We start from the raw sequence: 18372 nt of genomic DNA, 5'->3' as shown, positions 1-18372 counted from the left end.
AGATTGTCTGCGTAAACCTGAACAGGTCCAACCCGGTCTTACTGTGAGACCGGGTTGACGCGTCACGCTTGTGCGTAATCATAGGCGCTTCCTGGGCTGGAGGATGTCAGATTCTGGGCTTCTCCTCAGACAGGTTCCTGGATGCGTCGCCACATTGGAGACAGGAACAAGCACTATTCAGCCAAAGTTTCATAATCAGGTGTGGCAGTGTGAGTGTCCTGTCACAGTGTCCCGATAGATCATGCGTCCTGGCTACTTGGCCAAGGGGATGTCCCTTTGGCTGACAGGTTAGAGCGTATGACTCTCCCCCGGGAGTCTGGGGATCGAATCCCGCCCGGGTCCTCGGTTCTCCACCTTGCCACATATTGACGGATAAACTCAAGGATGTTGGTTGTTTTGAAAGAATTACCCCGACGCACACTGATGCGCATGGATGAGCTGACATTTTAATCGTTACGCACATCGCAGAGGTAACTTTATTCCCATCAGAACATCAGAGCTTTATACTGGACACTGTGTTCAGTGCGGCTCGGAGCGCCCACGGTGGACAGTGGGCTGAAGATCTGCAGAGGGGTTCGCAGCGCAGTGCAGAACCACGGTGCAGGTGATAAGATTTCCTCCCACTGAAGCGGTCTGGAAACCCAGTCTCTCTGAGGGATGTGTCACTTGGAAAAATGTTCTTTTTATGAAATTATGAAACTTTGGCTGAATAGCGCTTGTTCCTGTCTCTAATATGGAGACGCATGACGCATCCAGTCTGAGGCAGAATAGCTCTTCAGCTCAGAAAGCACCTGTAGAGACATTTGATTACGCACAAAGTTTATGTCTGGCCTGCCAGCCGCAGAGGAGTTCGGGTGCCCCCAAATTGTGAAGTTACAGTCTGGGGCCGAGCACGCGGAGGCAGGGGCGGAGCAGAACGTTTGGTGTTGGTGGACACTCTACCTGGGGATAAACCCTGGGGAATAGCCAGAACTCTAGCTGTAGTTAAAGAAGGAAGACTTCCTATCAGACTTTGTAACCCCCACCCGCATGAAGTCATTAAAGGTCGCTACCAGAAGCTGGGTCAGCTGTACCAGGTGGAGGATTCTGATGTACAGAGGGAGAATGACCTTAGTCTGACGATGGGATCTGATGGCGTGGTGGAGGTGGGTGTGGTGGAGGCAGCTGGACCAGAGGAACCTGCAATCCCTGATGAGGAGGTGAGCCAATTAACCAATTGTATGGATTTGACCCCACAGCAGAAGGCAGAGCTGCAGGCCCTGCTTCAGAGATGGCGGAAAGTGTTTGCTGTGGATGAGGAGGACTATGGAAAAACAGATCTGGTTCGTCACCAGATCCACACAGGTGACACACCACCTATTAAACAGAAGTATCGTCCATTACCACCACTGATGTACAAGGAGATTAAGACACTACTCACTGATATGTTGGATAAGGGGGTTATTCGGGAGAGTAGTTGTCCCTGGGCAGCCCCGATTGTGTTGGTGAGGAAGAAGGATGGTAGCTGGCGGTTCTGTGTTGATTATAGAAAACTCAATGCAGTAACTCACAAAGATGCCTTCCCATTGCCACGAATTGAGGAGACCCTGACATGTTTGACCAGAGCAGAGTGGTTTTCGACATTGGATCTTGCCAGCGGATACTGGCAAGTAGAAATGGACCCTCGGGATCGTGAGAAAACTGCTTTTACCACCCCTCTGGGTTTATTTGAGTTCGATCGCATGCCTTTCGGGCTTTGTAACGCCCCCGCCACGTTCCAACGGTTGATGCAGCGGTGTTTAAACAGCCACCTGTCAGAATCAGTGTTGGTTTATTTAGATGATATAATCATCTACTCACCTGATTTCTCTACTCACCTGCAACAGTTGGAGAGTGTTCTGCAGAAACTGTGGCAACATGGGCTGAGACTGAGGTTGGACAAATGTAAGCTGCTTCAGCGGCAGGTAAAGTACCTCGGGCATCTTGTTGATCAACATGGGGTGAGACCAGATCCCGAGAAAATCCAGGCTGTCCAGGACTGGCCTGTTCCATCTACCACCCGTCAGGTCAGAGCCTTTTTAGGCCTAGCAGGTTATTACAGGCGATTTGTCCCCGGATTTGCCAAGTTGGCTCAACCTCTGCATGCCCTTCTAATAGGGCGTCTTTGCCATAAAAGATCAGACACGCAGATTCAGTGGTCCGCCAAATGTCAAGAAGCATTCGAAATTTTGAAGGCTGCCCTCGTGAGACCCCCCATTTTGGCCTATGCTGATTTCTCCAAGCCGTTTGTACTTTACACTGATGCTAGTAACCAAGGTTTGGGCGCTGTGTTAGCCCAGGTACGAGACGGCAAGGAACATGTGGTTGCATATGCCAGTAGGAGTCTACACCCCACAGAGCGGAATGACGCCAACTACAGCTCGTTCAAATTGGAACTTTTAGCCCTAAAATGGGCAATTACAGAGAAGTTCAAGGACTATTTGACAGGGGCAAAGTTTGTGGCGTATACAGATAACAATCCAGTTGCCCACATCCATACTGCCAGACTGGGGGCAGCAGAACAACGCTGGGTGGCACAACTGGCTTCCTTTGATTTTGAAATCAAGTACAGGGCGGGAAAAGAAAATATTAATGCTGATGCACTTTCCAGGTTTCCAGCAGATTGCCAAGCAGCCCGTGCAACCACCTATAACGCCCTCTCAAGTGAGCGACAGGAGCCATTGCCACAGATGGATGACTGGAAGGACGCTCAAGAACAAGATGGGGAACTACAAATACTGAAGCAGTACGTGGTTCAGGAGACACTCCCTGATGCGGGGGTGAGAAGAACGCTGCCCAAGTCTGTGCAGAAGTGGTTGCACCAGTGGAGAAGGCTTCGGCTTCGTGGGGAAGTGCTCTGTAGGGAGGTAATGGACACCAACACCAATGAAACATTGTTCCAAGTCCTCTGCCCTGTAGGAAAGCGGGAAGAGGTGTGGAGGAAATACCATGAGGCGGCTGCACATGCAGGTGTGGAGAAGACGCTGTCCAGAATACGTCGTTTCTTTTTCTGGCCCGGCATGGAGAATGAGGTGCGTGGGTTCCATCTAGGTTGTGCTGCCTGTAGCCTGCGAAATAGAGATCAGCCTAGAGCCCCACTAAAGCCTATTGTGGTCTCGTATCCTCTGGAGGTTGTGGCCCTGGACTACCTCACATTAGGGAGGCCCACAGACCGATATCAGAACATTTTGGTTATGACTGATCTTTTCACACACTATGCTTGGGCAGTTCCCACTAAAGATCAGACCGCACAGACGACAGTACATGCCCTATGGACTTTTGGCTGTCCTGCCAGGCTACATTCAGATAGAGGGGCTAGTTTTGAGTCTGCACTAATGTATCAGTTATGCAGGTGTTATGGAATCACAAAGAGTAAAACCACACCATATCATCCTGCTGGAAATGGAGGGGTTGAACGACTGAACCAGACACTACTGCATATGTTGCGTTCACTTGAGGCAGAGAGACAGCAGAGGTGGCCAGAACTCCTCCCCGAGCTGTTGCAGGCATACAACAACACAGTTCATAGCGCCACAGGGTGCGCTCCATCATACCTAATGTTTGGGCAGCATTTGAGACAGCCAGTGGATGTTAACCTAGGAGTGGAACAGGGATCACTTTGTAATGATCTTGGAGGATGGGTTAGAGACCACCACCAAAAATTGTCTTTTGCTTATGAAACAGCAAGGAAAAATATGGCGGCTGCTGTCAACCAAAACAAGAAGGTCTATGACAAAAGGGCACAGGCTCTGCCATTAGCACCAGGAGAGAGGGTTTGGATTAGGGACAGGAACAGGCAGGGGCAAGGACTGACGTAGCTGATGGTGCGCGCGACGCGCCTAACTAGCGGCTGATGCACATTTTACGCATTTGGAGAGGTGGCTGGATGCTTTGCTTTTACTGGAAGATGGTCCACTTAACGCACGGGTGTAGACTACATATTAATGACAAATGAATGAAAATTAAATTGTGAGTTTTTATTTCATATTTTAGAAATTAAAATGACGGGGGAACACATTTATGACGTCTTTTTAAACTAAATTTTCTAGCGCGACCTGCCTGCTTCACTAAGTCACTGCTTATTAAGGTCCGTCCAAAATTACCGTGGCCCACCCAAAAATGAAAACCTGGTGCCGCGCCAGTTATAAACCTCTGCAAATTGTTGTTCTTCACTTTATCAAACTCAGACTTTGTACAGCTAATGTCAAGATGTAAAATTATGAATTCAGTCGAGCTCTTCCGTCCCTCCCTCTCCTGCTCTCCTGGAAACCCGACATCGGCTGTCAGAAGCGGGAGGTGAAGAAGGAGATGAGGCAAACAGAGTGAGTGCGACATAAAGAAACCAGACTGGTGTGGAGGTGAGCAAAACAGAAGGAAAAGTGTGGGTGTTGAATCCCCCACGGGTGCGACACCCATGCGAGCGACCGGTACCGGCTGCTGTCACCTGGTTAAAGCAGCTCTCTGCTGTCTGAGGGTAGGCCCTGCCCACAACGCCGCGGCTGCTGCGGTGTTTTCTTTACTGTGGGAAATGGGTAATAATGGCTCTTTGATGGGAACAGGTTGCCGACCTCTGGTATAAGATCTGAGCTGGTAAAACAAAAATCCTCATCAGCAGGCTTTTTTTAAAGTGGGGGGGACACAGCTGCCAATCACAAACTTTGCTGGGGACATGTCCCCGGCGTCCCCGGTTAAAATGACGCCTATGAATGACTGTGTAGCTTTAACCCATGTGCTGAACCCATCCTGGGTAAACACGGTCTCTTTCCGAAACTGCCGGCCTGGGTGAGCAAAATGTCTGCATGCAAAGCAAAACACATTGTCCTTGGTGACCGAGTACTTCAGCCAACTATACTGCTCGCACCATCGGCGGTTAAAGGACCGCATTTGTATGCCGCACTTTTTAGCCCGGTATTTTACCAGTATTGGGCGACATGGTCCTTCATGAGGGGTTTGGCTGATATCTGATAAAGTTGAGTCGTTGTTTGTTTCTTTGCCTGGGACAGATAGAAGCGGGTCAGGGCGCGTCTCTTCACACAGCGCGGGCACCTGTTCTCCTCTGTGCTCATCTCATTCATCCTCGACCCGTGGATCCTCGCTGCTGTTACAATCCGTGGCGTGGTCCTTTTCAATGGTAGAAGTAGCTGCATCATCCGTCTCCGTTGATAATCGCGGTCGTTTGGGTGGAATAAGATATTTGTTCATGTTTGCATCGGGCTGCTTTGTAATAGCTATGTGCTCTCAGTGCTTCTAAAAGCATGGGGTCAAATCGAAGTCTCGCGATAGCACCAGTGAGGCACGTCTTTTTTTTGTTCTTCCAAGAAATTTGTTCTCCAAAACTATAAGTAAAACTACCACTTTTTATGTTAGATTAAATATATATACTTTAAATTATTTAATATAAAAACTTTATACAATCTTTGTTACAACATAATCAGGGTTGCTAAGCAGTTGCTTGGTCAAATCTTGTGGTTGCTATAGCAACACCAAGCTACCGCCTGGTGCCACACCTGCTCTCAAGACAAGTTTATTATATAGCCCATTTCATACACAAAATGGTAGCCCAATGTGCTTCACATAGTTATAACCATGACAAGTGAAATGAAATAGTTAAAATGTCACATCATGTTGTGTAAAATAAAATCAAAGTATATTGACACAGAACATAGTGCACAAAAATAAAAGCATATTAAGTAAAATTATTGGTAGCACTTTCTTTTACAGTCCTCTAATTACTTAGTACTTATATGGTAATTACTTAGTAAGTTAGTGTATTGTTGTTCCTGAGTTCTTCAGTTGTTATTACCATGTAACTCAGGTTCAATTCTAGTTTTTATTTTTATTAATCATTCCTAGTATATACTGCTTTACACAATAACTACACTTTATTACAAGTATTCACTTTAATTACACAATACACAATAAAACAGCACAGAATAGGTATACATATAAAATACATATAGAATATATTTAACACAGCACAGATAAAGACCTAGTAGAGCACAGATGCAAGGATAGGTTGATGGAAGGAATCATGAAAGAGATTAGTTTTTAATCTGGATTTAAAAATGGAAATGGTGGGAGAGGTCTTCGTGTCTATTGGAAGACAGTTCCAGAGACGGACTGCATAGCAGCTAAAGGCAGCCTCTCCGTGCTTGGTGCGGGCTCTGGGTTGTACCAGTTGGGATTTATCTGCTGACCTAAGTGCTTTTGAAGGGTGATGCGTTTCAAACATCTCTGCTATATACAGAGGTCGTTGGCCATTTAATGATTTAAGTCAGTAAAAGGTCTTTGAAATCAATCCTGTAAGTTACTGAAAGCCAATGTAAATATTTTAAGAGTGGTGTGATGTGATCATTTCTTTTGGTTCTGGTCTCTTGCTCCCTGTCTCTCTGCTCTGTGTAACACACAGCCTTCAGACCTGCGGAGAAAAAAACCTACAAGATGCAGAAAAAAAGGATAAACCTCCAACCTTCATATCGTCAGCAATAAACACAGCAAAACTTAACTTTCATGACCAAAAAAATCCATAAAAATTATTCAGTAAATCAGGAGAGCAGGAACAAGTCTTATTTCTGATTGTACACTTTTCACTTCAATTCAAACTATTTAGACTTTTGTGTCTTCATCACATTTTGTTTGTATTTTATATAAAATATCAGCTTTACAGGTTAGCTGTTCCTGTGTGCTTAAAAATTTATGTTACTAACCTTCTAAAAAAATTACCAAATCATTCACATGAAGTAGATTTGTTATTCATTATCTCAAAGTATCTGATTAGTTTAAAAAACTAAATATGTTTTGTTCAATTTGGTTTTCAGAATGTCACTAGTTTACTTATACTTTAAAAATATATATATACTGATTTACTGAAATACAGAGAAATCAACTTGTGAGTACAATGCATGTTAATATAGTAAGTATAGCATGTTTAACATAAGCACATTCACACATGGAAAGTATCAATGTAAATAAATCATATGGCAGTGACTCTGCTGTACTTTCATTGTGTAAAAGTAGCTCACGGACCAAAAAATGTTGGAGACCCCTGCAATAGATCGTTCAGCCCTAGTGGATGCTTAGATGATAGTTTAAAGTTTTCTTTTAGCTAAATCTTCGTCCAAAGAGCTCACAAGCAAAATGCACCCATCCTTTATGGACTCTTTTGTGACCGTTTAAATTGATCTTTTGGATAAATCTTTTCCAGCGAACTCACAGGCGGAAAGCCAGTGTGGACTCTCATGTGTCTGTTTGAAGTTGTCTTTTCGCTAAATCTTTTTACACAGAGCTCACAGGCGAAAGACTACTGTCCTGTGTGGACTCTCATATGACTGTTTAAATGTGTCTTTTGGCTAAATCTTTTTACACAGAGCTCACAGGCGAAAGGCTTCTGTCCTGTGTGGACTCTCATGTGACGGTTTAAATTTGTCTTTTCGCTAAATCTTTTGCTACAGAACTCACAGGCGAAAGGCTTCTGTCCTGTGTGGACTTTCATGTGACTGTTTAAATGTGTCTTTTGGCTAAATCTCGTTCCACAGAGCTCACAAGGAAAGGGCTTCTGTCCTGTGTGGACTCTCATGTGACTATTTAAAGTTTTCTGATGGCTAAATCTATCCCCACAGAGCTCACAAGGAAAGGGCTTCTGTCCTCTGTGGACTCTCATGTGTCTGTTTAAAGTTGTTTGATGGCTAAATCTTTTTCCACAAAGCTCACAAGGAAAGGGCTTCTGTCCTGTGTGGACTCTCATGTGACTATTTAAAGTTTTCTGATGGCTAAATCTATCCCCACAGAGCTCACAAGGAAAGGGCTTCTGTCCTCTGTGGACTCTCATGTGTCTGTTTAAAGTTGTTTGATGGCTAAATCTTTTTCCACAAAGCTCACAAGGAAAGGGCTTCTGTCCTGTGTGGACTCTCATGTGAATGTTTAAAGTTGTCTTTCGGCTAAATCTTTTTACACAGAGCTTACAGGCAAAAGGCTTCTGTCCTGTGTGGACTCTCATGTGTCTGTTTAAAGTTGTTTGATGGCTAAATCTTTTTCCACAGAGCTCACAGGCGAAAGGCTTCTGTCCTGTGTGGACTCTCATGTGTCTGTTTAAAGTTGACTTTAAGCTAAATTTCTTTCCACAGAGCTCACAAGCAAAATTCTTCTGTCCTGTATGGACACTCATGTGACTGTTTAAATGTGTCTTTCGGCTAAATCTTTGTCCGCAGAGCTCACAGGAAAAAGGCTTCTCTCCTGTGTGGACTCTCATGTGACTGTTTAAATGTGTTTTCCGGCTAAATCTTTGTCCACAAAGCTCACAAGCAAAAGGCTTTTCTCCTGTGTGGACTCTCATGTGTTGGTTTAAATTTGTCTTTTCACTAAATCTATTCCCACAGAGCTCACAAGCAAAGGGCTTCTGTCCTGTATGGACTCTCATGTTTGTGTTTAAATTTGTCTTTTTACTAAATCTATTCCCACAGAGCTCACAAGCCAAGGGCGTCTCTCCTGTGTGGACTTGCATGTGTGTGTTTAAATGTGTCTTTTGGCTATATCTTTTGCTACAGAACTCACAGGCAACAGGCTTCTGTCCTGTGTGGACTCTCATGTGACTGTTTAAAAGTGTCCTATGACTAAAGGATTTGTTGACAGTCCTAAAATCTGACTCAGAACACCTGTTCTCATTCCAGTGATTGTCTCGGTCTCCAGTTTCAGACCCAGAGTCTAGAGTTGCATCATCATCATCATCATCATCATCATCATCTCCAACGTCAGTCTCTGAAGAATCAGGAGTCAGTTCATGAAGGTTCAGATCTGGGTTCCGGCTAGTTTCTACTCCACCAGTTTCTGCTGTCGTCTGGTCAGCTAAGCTGCTGGTTGAAGCATCTCTGTCTTCTATTTGCTTCTGATGAAGCTGTGAGAACAGAGGCTTCTCTTCATCATCCTCACTCTTTATCGAAGCAACAGTGAATGGAAACCTGGCAGCATCAGTCTCCTCCTTCAAATGGAGATGCGCCCCTTCCATACTGGGCCAGAGTTTCTCCTTTTCCTCCTTTATGTGGAGAAAATCTAAGTCCTCCTGGTTGACACCAGTGCTATGTTCTTCTAGAGCTTCTTCTTTAACCAGCACCACCTGTTGAAAAGCTGTAGGAAACAATGAAACGCATGATGTGAATTACCGACAGCTGTAACTGTGTTTTCAAACATATAACAGGAGCCCTGACAAACGGCCAAGTAAAAGACGCATAATAACATCTATTATAAAAAGACCTTTTTTCCCTGCACACTGGACCAGGACATGAAAATTCAATGAGCTGCATACTGACTAGAAAGTTTGCCCTTATAGCCTGGTGATAGTGTGTGTGTATGTGTGTGTGTGTGTGTGTGTGTGTGTGTGTGTGTGTGTGTGTGTGTGTGTGTGTGTGTGTGTGTCTCACATCCACTGTGAGGACACATTTTTCTCCTCTAACATAGGGACATATTAAAATTGTGAGGACATTTGCTAGGTTATCACAGTAAATAAAAACCTAATTTGGTTTTAGAGGTATGGTGTGAATTATGGCCCGACCGATATGCTTTTTTTGGGACCGATACCGATATAAAACTTTTAACAAAGGCCGAAAGCCGATATAATGGCCGATAAATCTCCCTCACAAAAAAATAAATACAAATTTTCTTAAGATTAAACCCTTCATTCTCTGCCTTTTTGATGCTAACTTATTTCTATATTACACACCAAAGAACTGTCTCAAAAACTCACTAGGGTTTCCAAGTAATGCAAATAAGATTTATTTTGCAATCTCAAAAACAACAGAACACACAAAGTACTACTGAAGATGAGCAGATGCTGCAGATGACATCACCGGATGGATCTTTAGTGAAGTAGGCCCACACCTTACTACGATCCTCTTTTTCCATCTGTAATAAAATAATCAGCATAAAAGGACAGTTATATATCTGTTGATACCAAGACAAAGTAAAATACATCAAATGTGGCATTTTTATACTTAAAAGTTTAAAAATTATCATGTAAATAAATGATATCAGGCATTGTGGCTCAAAACCAATGGCTCTGTTTTTGTTTGGTTCCCCAGCTGTTAAGGTTTTCTCATTTAGTATTCAAGTCTTTTTTTCTTCCTTCCACTGAATTTTCTACTCCGTTTGTTGTCAGGTTTTTTTCTAGTTATTCTTCTTTCCCTTTTAGGATTCTTTCTTCTTTAAAAATATTTTCATTTATAGTTCCTCCTATGTTCCCCTGCTGTACTCTGTTCCCACTCACAGCTCCTCCTAACTAGTTGTAATAAAAATGAACTTGTCATCTGTTGTATAATTGCTTTATATAAGTTATTGATCACTACTGTTTGTCAATCACACTTATCATGAGGATGTAATCAAGGGTAATCATGGTAGAGCCGAACATAATGTGATCATGAGGATGTAATCAAGGTAATCATGGTAGAGGTGTGCAGCTTTGCACGCACATCAGGGAATGTATAAGGAGCAGAGCAGGGCTCAGGGGGGTTAGAGCTGCTTAAAGGATTCTACCTGACGAGGTTCATGGATTACATGTGTTCAGTTCTTCACCTATCATGGATTACGTTTTCTAACTGGGGTGTTCAGCTCTCCACCCATAAGCAACGGTAAGAGAAATGTTTCGTTCATGATTGATAACTTGTATGAATGCCGGTTGAATAAAGCCTTGTTGTTCATCTGATATTCAAGTTGTGTTTCATTGTTTCTGGCGTCGACTTGACAACGATCCTGATTAAATAAATATAAAGTGTAAAAAGAGACTTTGAGTCTTTTAAGGTAATTAAAATAAAATAAAACATTTTATTTTAGAACATTTTTGGCGTCACGAACAGGATCAGTCAAGCTATTCCAGCAACAATGAAGTGTTTTTGGAGAAGCAAAAAGGAGCCGAGTGCTTCTGGGGAGGGAACGCCGATTCCCGTGCCGATTCCCGGCTGGGAAACGGAGGAGTTCCGAACCATTGGTGATATGTTAAGGCAGCGCGGTGGACGCCCTGGGCCGTGGGGAGAGTTAAATGGAGTGGTCAGCCCCGCCGTGGTGCTGGACCGTTTGACGCGGATAGAAGTTAAAGAAAAAGCGCCGCTGGCAGGAGTGAGACATATGATGTGGCTTTTTGCAGAAGCATGGAAAAAACAGGAGTTAGAATTGAGCAGTTGTAGAGAGCGAGCGGCGCAGGAGAAAATCCATGCTGAAGAAGTTGAAAAATCATGCTCAGAGTTTGAGCAGAGAGTGTGTGTGATGGGGAAAGAGCTAAAGCATGCTCAGAATGTTTTGGATAAAACGCTGACTTTTGTGTCTCGAGCGCAAAGGAAGGAAAAGAAGCGACCTCGTAGAACAGGTCCTGCTCAGATCCGGGCGTTTGTAAAGAATGTTGGTGAAGATTGGGACCCAGAGAAATGGAACGGGGATCTTTGGGGGGATGATGAGGAGGAGGAGTGGGCGATTAAACATGACCCACCACCTCAGCCCTTGTATCCATCATTACAGGGGATAAAGATGTCAGAACAAAGACCTATTACTAGGCGTCGGCGAGAACAGCAAATTATTCCACCAATACTGGTAGATATGGTGGATGATCAGGGACGGCCGGAACTCGATGAGGCGGGTAATATAAGAAGGATGTTACAACAGCAGCCACAACCCGCCCCTAGGCTGCTAACAACGCTAGAGGATTATTCACAAGATGAGTTAAATCACATGAATGGGAAGCTGAAACAGCGCCCAGGCGAACCAACTGACTCCTGGCTTAATCGCCTTATGGAGGATGGCGCGTGTGATATAGCCATAGATGCCGGTGATGCCATGAGATTTTCAGGATTAAGTACTGATGCACAGATAAATGCTGAGTACCGGGCTACAGTCCGGGCATTGCCAGCTGATGAAGATTTCAATGTGGGGGATGCATATGCTCTGGCATGTCATGTAATCTATCCTACCACGGCGGACTGGTCTGAGATTAAAGGGCAATGGCAGACAGTGAGAGATGCCATTCAGCGGCTCACCAGACTCACTATTAGAGAGCAAGTGGCTCGAAACGGGGGAGCTGGAGTGGTGGACGGTAACATCTCTAAGGCAACTAGAGATCACCTCATCAGACATGCCCCACCACATTATAAACCCATGGTGACCAGCTTGTTGTTTGGCGCGGCAGACCAGACTTTTGCCGCGATAAAAGATCGTCTTGGCGAACTCACCACGCTGGGTGATTGGTCTGAGACGAGGAGAGAGGGAGCTAGAACTGAAAATAAACCCAGGATTGATCCACGTTCAAGGGGTCGTAAAGGGGGGGCAATGGGCCCCTCTAGAACAGATTTGTGGAGGGCACTGCGACAAGCGGGAGTGCCGTTTGAGGAGATTGATGGATTGCCCACTAATGCATTGATGGAGAAATGCAGACAAATGGGACTGAAGGTCCATTGTCAGTTCAGACATTGTCCTGAAAAGGACGACAGGATGTCTGTGTCAGAATTGGCTGGAATGTTGCAGAATGTGATCAGGGAGGTGGCGTCGAAGCCTGCTGAACCTTCCGCCCCTCCCAAGGAATCTTCAGAGGAGGAGAGTTCAGATGAGTGTTATCAGGTGGCGGCAGTGAAGCGTAGAAAGGAAAAACAGCACCGAAGGGAACATGATGATGAATAGGATGAAGGTCAAGCTCGGGTTGTTGCCAGTGCCTCAGGATGGTCAATAAATGATATCAGACCACATGTGGAATTACAGATTTATTGGAAAAAATCAGTACAGACAGTAATGGCATTGGTTGACACTGGGGCGGAGGCCTCGGTAATTCATGGCAATCCTGATAAAATAAAGGGAAACATTGTACCTTTGACTGGACTTGGGGGGCAGATGTTAGTAGGAAAGGGAGTAACTTTGCCCTTAAAAATAGGAAATCAACCTATTAGAAATTACAGTGTAGTAGTGGCTCCTGCAAAGGAATGGATTATTGGAATGGATATATTGGCCGGAATGACTCTTCATCTGAAACATGGTCGATTTTGTTTTGGTATAAACAGAATCCACACCATTTTGGTAGGCAAGGTCAAAATGACACCTTTTCCCATTCCTGAAGCAACACAGGTGGTATCACAAAAACAATACCGGTTGCCTGGGGGTCAGAAAGAAATTACGGACACTATTAAAGAATATCTGGAGGCAGGAGTTTTGAAAACATGCACCACACGGTGGAATAATCCCTTATGGCCAGTTAAGAAATCAGATGGTTCATGGAGAATGACTGTGGATTATAGAGCGCTGAATAAACATACTCCTCCTTTAACGTCTGCGGTTCCGGATGTTATCACGATTGTGGAAAGGGTGCAGCATCACTCTGGTACATGGTATGCGGTGATAGATTTGGCCAATGCTTTCTTTACCATACCTATCCCTGAGGACAAGATGGAACAGTTTGCCTTTACATGGGAAGGAAGACAGTACACCTTCACCAGATTACCACAAGGGTATTTGCATTCACCCACAATCTGTCATAGGATAGTGGCTGAAAATCTGTCGACTTTAAAGATCCCATCAGGCATATTGCTATCACACTACATTGATGACATCATGATTCAGGGAAACACTAAAGAAGAGGTTGAGCAATTGCTCCCACTTCTGATAACACATATGAAGAATCATGGATGGGAGATAAATCCAGCGAAAGTGCAGGGATCTGCACAGTCAGTGAAGTTCTTGGGAATTATCTGGAATAGAGGGGAAAGAGAGATAACAACTAAAGCTAAAGAGAAAATAGCACGGTTCCCAATACCACAGAATAAGACAGATGCTCAGCGGTATATTGGGTTGTTCGGGTTCTGGAGACACCACATACCTCATTTAGGACAGATCTTGCAGCCTATGTACAGATGCACTCGGAAGAAGGAGCAGTTTGAATGGGGGCCTGATCAACAACAGTCATTTGAACTAGCTAAAGAGGCAATCCAACAAGCTGTTTCTTTGGGGAAGATGTTGTCAGGACCAGTGGAGTTACAGGTTTCTGCAGTAAATGATTATGCTAACTGGAGTTTGTGGCAAAAACAAGATAGGTGCAGAAAACCTTTGGGTTTTTGGTCTAGGAAATTGCCTGATGCAGGACAGAGATATACTCCATTTGAAAAACAGTTGTTGGCATGTTATTGGGCTTTGTTGGAAACAGAAGCCCAAACTGTGGGGCATGAAGTAATGATGAGAACACATATACCCATTCTAACTTGGGTCATGAGCAATCCTACAACTCACCGCATAGGGGTAGCTCAAGAGGCTAGCATCATAAAATGGAAGTGGTATGTTTCTGAGAGAATGAAACCAGGAGAAAAAGGAGTATCAATGCTCCACGAGCAAGTGGCAGACGTTCCAGAAATGGATGAAGTGCCTTTTGAGGTAAAACCAATCCAGGATTCTCCTGTGAAACTGGGGGTAAGATGGAGCGAACTCACCCCAGAGCAGCAGGAGCGAGCCTGGTTCACTGATGGTTCCTGTCAATATGTGGCAGGAACCAGGAAATGGAAGGCTGGGGCATTTAACCCTGGTACACAACAAGTTATGGAACTCACAGGGACAGGAAAGAGTAGTCAATGGGCGGAGTTGAAAGCAGTACACATGGTAATAATGGCGGCTGGGGTGCAGGGAGTAAGTATTTATACTGACTCCTGGTCAGTAGCCCAAGGAATGTTAACTTGGATGCCAACTTGGCATGCTACACAATGGAAGATACATTCAAAAGAGGTTTGGGGAGCTGACCTATGGAAGGACATTTGGGAGAAATGCCAAAATATTCCTGTGTCAGTATTACATGTGGATGCTCATACTAATAACAATGATCCTGAATCCCTGCATAATCAGACTGTAGATAAGATAGTGAAAATTCAGGCTGTAAGACAATCAAGTCCTGGATTAGCCAAATGGGCTCACGTTACTGCTGGACATTGGGGTGTGCAGGGAACATTGAAATGGGCGAGGGACAGAGGAATAGATCTCATCATTGATGATATTAAAACTGCCATAGAAGATTGTGAACCTTGTCAACATCAGAAAAAGAGAATCCCTCGACATATACAGGGACAGATACATCGAGGTAAACAAGCGGGACAGTGTTGGCAGATTGATTTCATTGGACCATTGCCAAAAAGTAAAAACTGTAAGTATGCATGCACAGCCGTGGATACGGTGTCAGGGGTACTGGTGGTGCATCCGTGTCATAACGCCAATCAGGAGGCTACATTGAAATGTCTGTCATTAATAGAGACCTATTATGGACTACCTTTGCAGGTTCAGACTGATAATGGTACCCATTTCACTGGAAATAAGATCAAAGAATGGGCAGAGAACAACACGGTAGAATGGATCTATCATGTAGCATATCACCCGAAAGCTAGTGGACTCATTGAGAGAATGAATGGGTTACTGAAAGAGAAACTAAGGAAACTATCGGTTACTAATTCTTTGGACAAATGGAGAGAAAATCTGACTAGGGCAGTACATCAGTTAAATAACAGACCCGTGGGGGATGGAGTTACTCCACTGATGCTAATGGTTGCCAGGGCAGGAAGGGAAACAACTTCTACTGACCTTCCTATACGAATGTGGAAACTAACTTCTGAGGCAGAACTCCCTGTTAGAGCAACTGCGGGCTCTGTGGGATTAGATCTTAAAATCTTGGAAAGCATCACTTTAGTAACCAATAAAGTGACAGTGGTAAAAACAGGATTGGGAATTCAATGTCCACCAGGAACTTATGCTCATGTGTGTCCAAGAAGTGGTTTAGCTTTGAGGGGTCTAACCATTTTAGCTGGGGTAATAGACTCAGACTATCAAGGGGAAATAGGTGTGGTGTGTCAGCATACAGGTAAAGAACCGTTGGTACTGGAAAAAGGAGACAAGATAGCTCAGTTAGTAATCAAACGGTGTGTAATGTCCAAAGTTGAAGAGATTACTAAACCTACCACTATCACTCAGAGGGGTGAAACTGGGTTTGGATCATCAGACTTTACTGCGGGGGCAAAAGTGTGGGTGGAGCAGCTCAATGGTCCTCCCAGAGCTGGAGAGATTATTGCACAGGGAAAAGATGCTGTGGTAAGTGTATTGTTCCCCGGAGAGGAAAAATGGATTAATATTCCGATAAACAAATGTTACAGGAGAGAAAATTAATGCTTGTCATTCTATCTGCAGTTTTGTATGTATCCCATAGGCGGGTGTCTGAGTGACGGTGGTTGACTGGGTCCCCTTCCCCTACAAAAGGATTGAACCCTTGTCGAGGCGATGGATGGGCTCCGCGGACCTGGTGGTGTCGGATGTTTGGTCATCGTCCTCCATGTCCTCGCTGTCATCGCACTGAGGGCACATTTCTGTTGGGGGCTCACGGAAGGACAAGTGTTGGAAGAAGGGGTCATGGGCCATCTGGAATTGGTTAGCAGTATGTCCAACCGCACTCAAGGCACATTCACATGCAGAGCAAATGACGCTTGCTACTTGGGAAACCTAACATCTACCGGTAAGATGTACCGGTGCAGAGGATGTCTTAAATTCCGAGGAAGGGTGATCAGCCCGGGGGTGTTGGTTCAAGGATCAACAGTAACCTTTAATTCTGCAGCGCGCATCTGTGCATACCATCAGGGGAATGGTACTTGCATACAAAATGGCACAAATTGGAGTATGAAGGTTGATCACGATTTCTGGATCAGGAATGGAACTGTAATCACAGGAGGACACGCCTATTTGTACATATTCTGGGTGCTGCCCGACACAGCTAGAGCTACGCAGACAGCTGTAGCTCCCCTGGTTCACACTTGTCAACAAATGGGACAAATAAGGGTAGCCGAATATGTGCGATGGACTGTGAAATTCCCTCCTATTCCGCCTTGTAACAGGAGGAGGCGAGCATGGTATGACACCGTGCTAGGAGGAACTGGAACTTTGTATGGTCTGGCTAACACAGCAGACAATGAGGTAACACGAACTATGCTGTCCAACACTGGAGAATACACCGCACAAGCTGTCACCAAGACTGCAAGATGGATGCCTTCGACTGTATCTAGTCAGTTAGAAGGAAGTGATGTGTGGAAAAGTGTATTTAAATGGAATCTAAAGCTTTGGAATGAAACTTATGATGCATTGCATAATTTGTCACACATAGGTAATTGGACAGTCTGTTCCTTGCAGGCTATTCATGCTGAGACACAAAGAAATAGGTTTCAAATACAGGTAATGAGTAATAACTATCATGCATGGCGAACATTATGGAACATCAGTAGTTCATTATGGCTACAGCCACATGCAGAAATGACGATTTGTAATAAATCTATGTGTACTGGATACTGGGATCAGTATAATATGACATCAGTAATGACTGTGTGTAGATATCAGATACTGCCGGTGATAACCACTAAAGGGTTTTGGTATCTCCATGTTAGTGGAGAGTGGTGGGATGTTAAAACAAATCGAACATATGAAGTAAAACACTGTGATGAGACTGATAAGGGTTTAGCCTGCCCATTGGTAAAAGGACATAGCAATCCATGTTTCACTGATTCAAGGGTCGTACTCTGTGATTGGACGGTCACACCCCCAGAGGAACAGTTTTGGCAGGTGGGTCCTAACACCTTATGCGTGGCTACAATGACCAATTCCCCACAGGTACCTTCAGTTCCCTTTTCAGGTTGTCTCAAGGGTATACATATGTGGGAATGGAATAACGTGACCTATTGGTTGAGTAATTACACTGTATCTAGTCGGCTGACTAAGATACAATGGGAGGTTTTACACTCTCCTTGGACACTCTCACTGGAACGATTCAAATGCGCATTGGATGGTTCCACTGAAGTGGCAAAATTGATTGACTCTCATAGGTCCAACCTTTCCAGGCTCATGGTGTCTACTCTTGTGGCACAAGGGGAAATAAAACATGTTGCTACATTGATTGAACAGGCTTCCGCTCATCATTGGTGGGATATATTTACAGGCATGTCGAGTACCGCTAATAAAGTGCTAATTCCACCTATGATTGCAGCATTAATTATAATCAGCATTCTAACATTGTGTAATCTTATTATTTGTTGGTATGTTATTCGATTAAGAAGAGAAATAAATTGGGTAATAATGCAAAGACTACGATGAAAATTAAAGTGGAACTACAAGGTATGTTATAAATGACGTTGGTTTTGATGGGGAAATGGTGATGGATATGTTACATAAATTAGATGAAAAGTTCAAGAGTGGAATGTAATAAAAATGAACTTGTCATCTGTTGTATAATTGCTTTATATAAGTTATTGATCACTACTGTTTGTCAATCACACTTATCATGAGGATGTAATCAAGGGTAATCATGGTAGAGCCGAACATAATGTGATCATG

The 18372-nt window shown here is 44.2% G+C and overlaps 1 protein-coding gene across 1 annotated transcript in view; it reads right to left on the bottom strand.

The window, feature by feature from the left end:
* Positions 1–4777: 4777 nt before the first annotated feature.
* The window catches only part of LOC107374617 (zinc finger protein 235-like), a 38660-nt gene continuing 25065 nt past the window's right edge, over positions 4778–18372 (bottom strand). Inside the window, exon 4 of the mRNA XM_070542336.1 lies at positions 4778–9138. Coding sequence (XP_070398437.1) covers positions 7319–9138 — 1820 coding nt within the window. The 3' untranslated portion in view covers positions 4778–7318. The remainder of the gene's footprint in view (positions 9139–18372) is intronic.

This window comes from Nothobranchius furzeri, chromosome 12 (genome assembly GCF_043380555.1).
Source record: "Nothobranchius furzeri strain GRZ-AD chromosome 12, NfurGRZ-RIMD1, whole genome shotgun sequence".
NCBI classification, from domain to species: domain Eukaryota; kingdom Metazoa; phylum Chordata; class Actinopteri; order Cyprinodontiformes; family Nothobranchiidae; genus Nothobranchius; species Nothobranchius furzeri.
The sequence above is the reverse complement of the archived record's forward strand: the minus strand, read 5'-3'. Positions and strand labels throughout refer to the sequence as shown.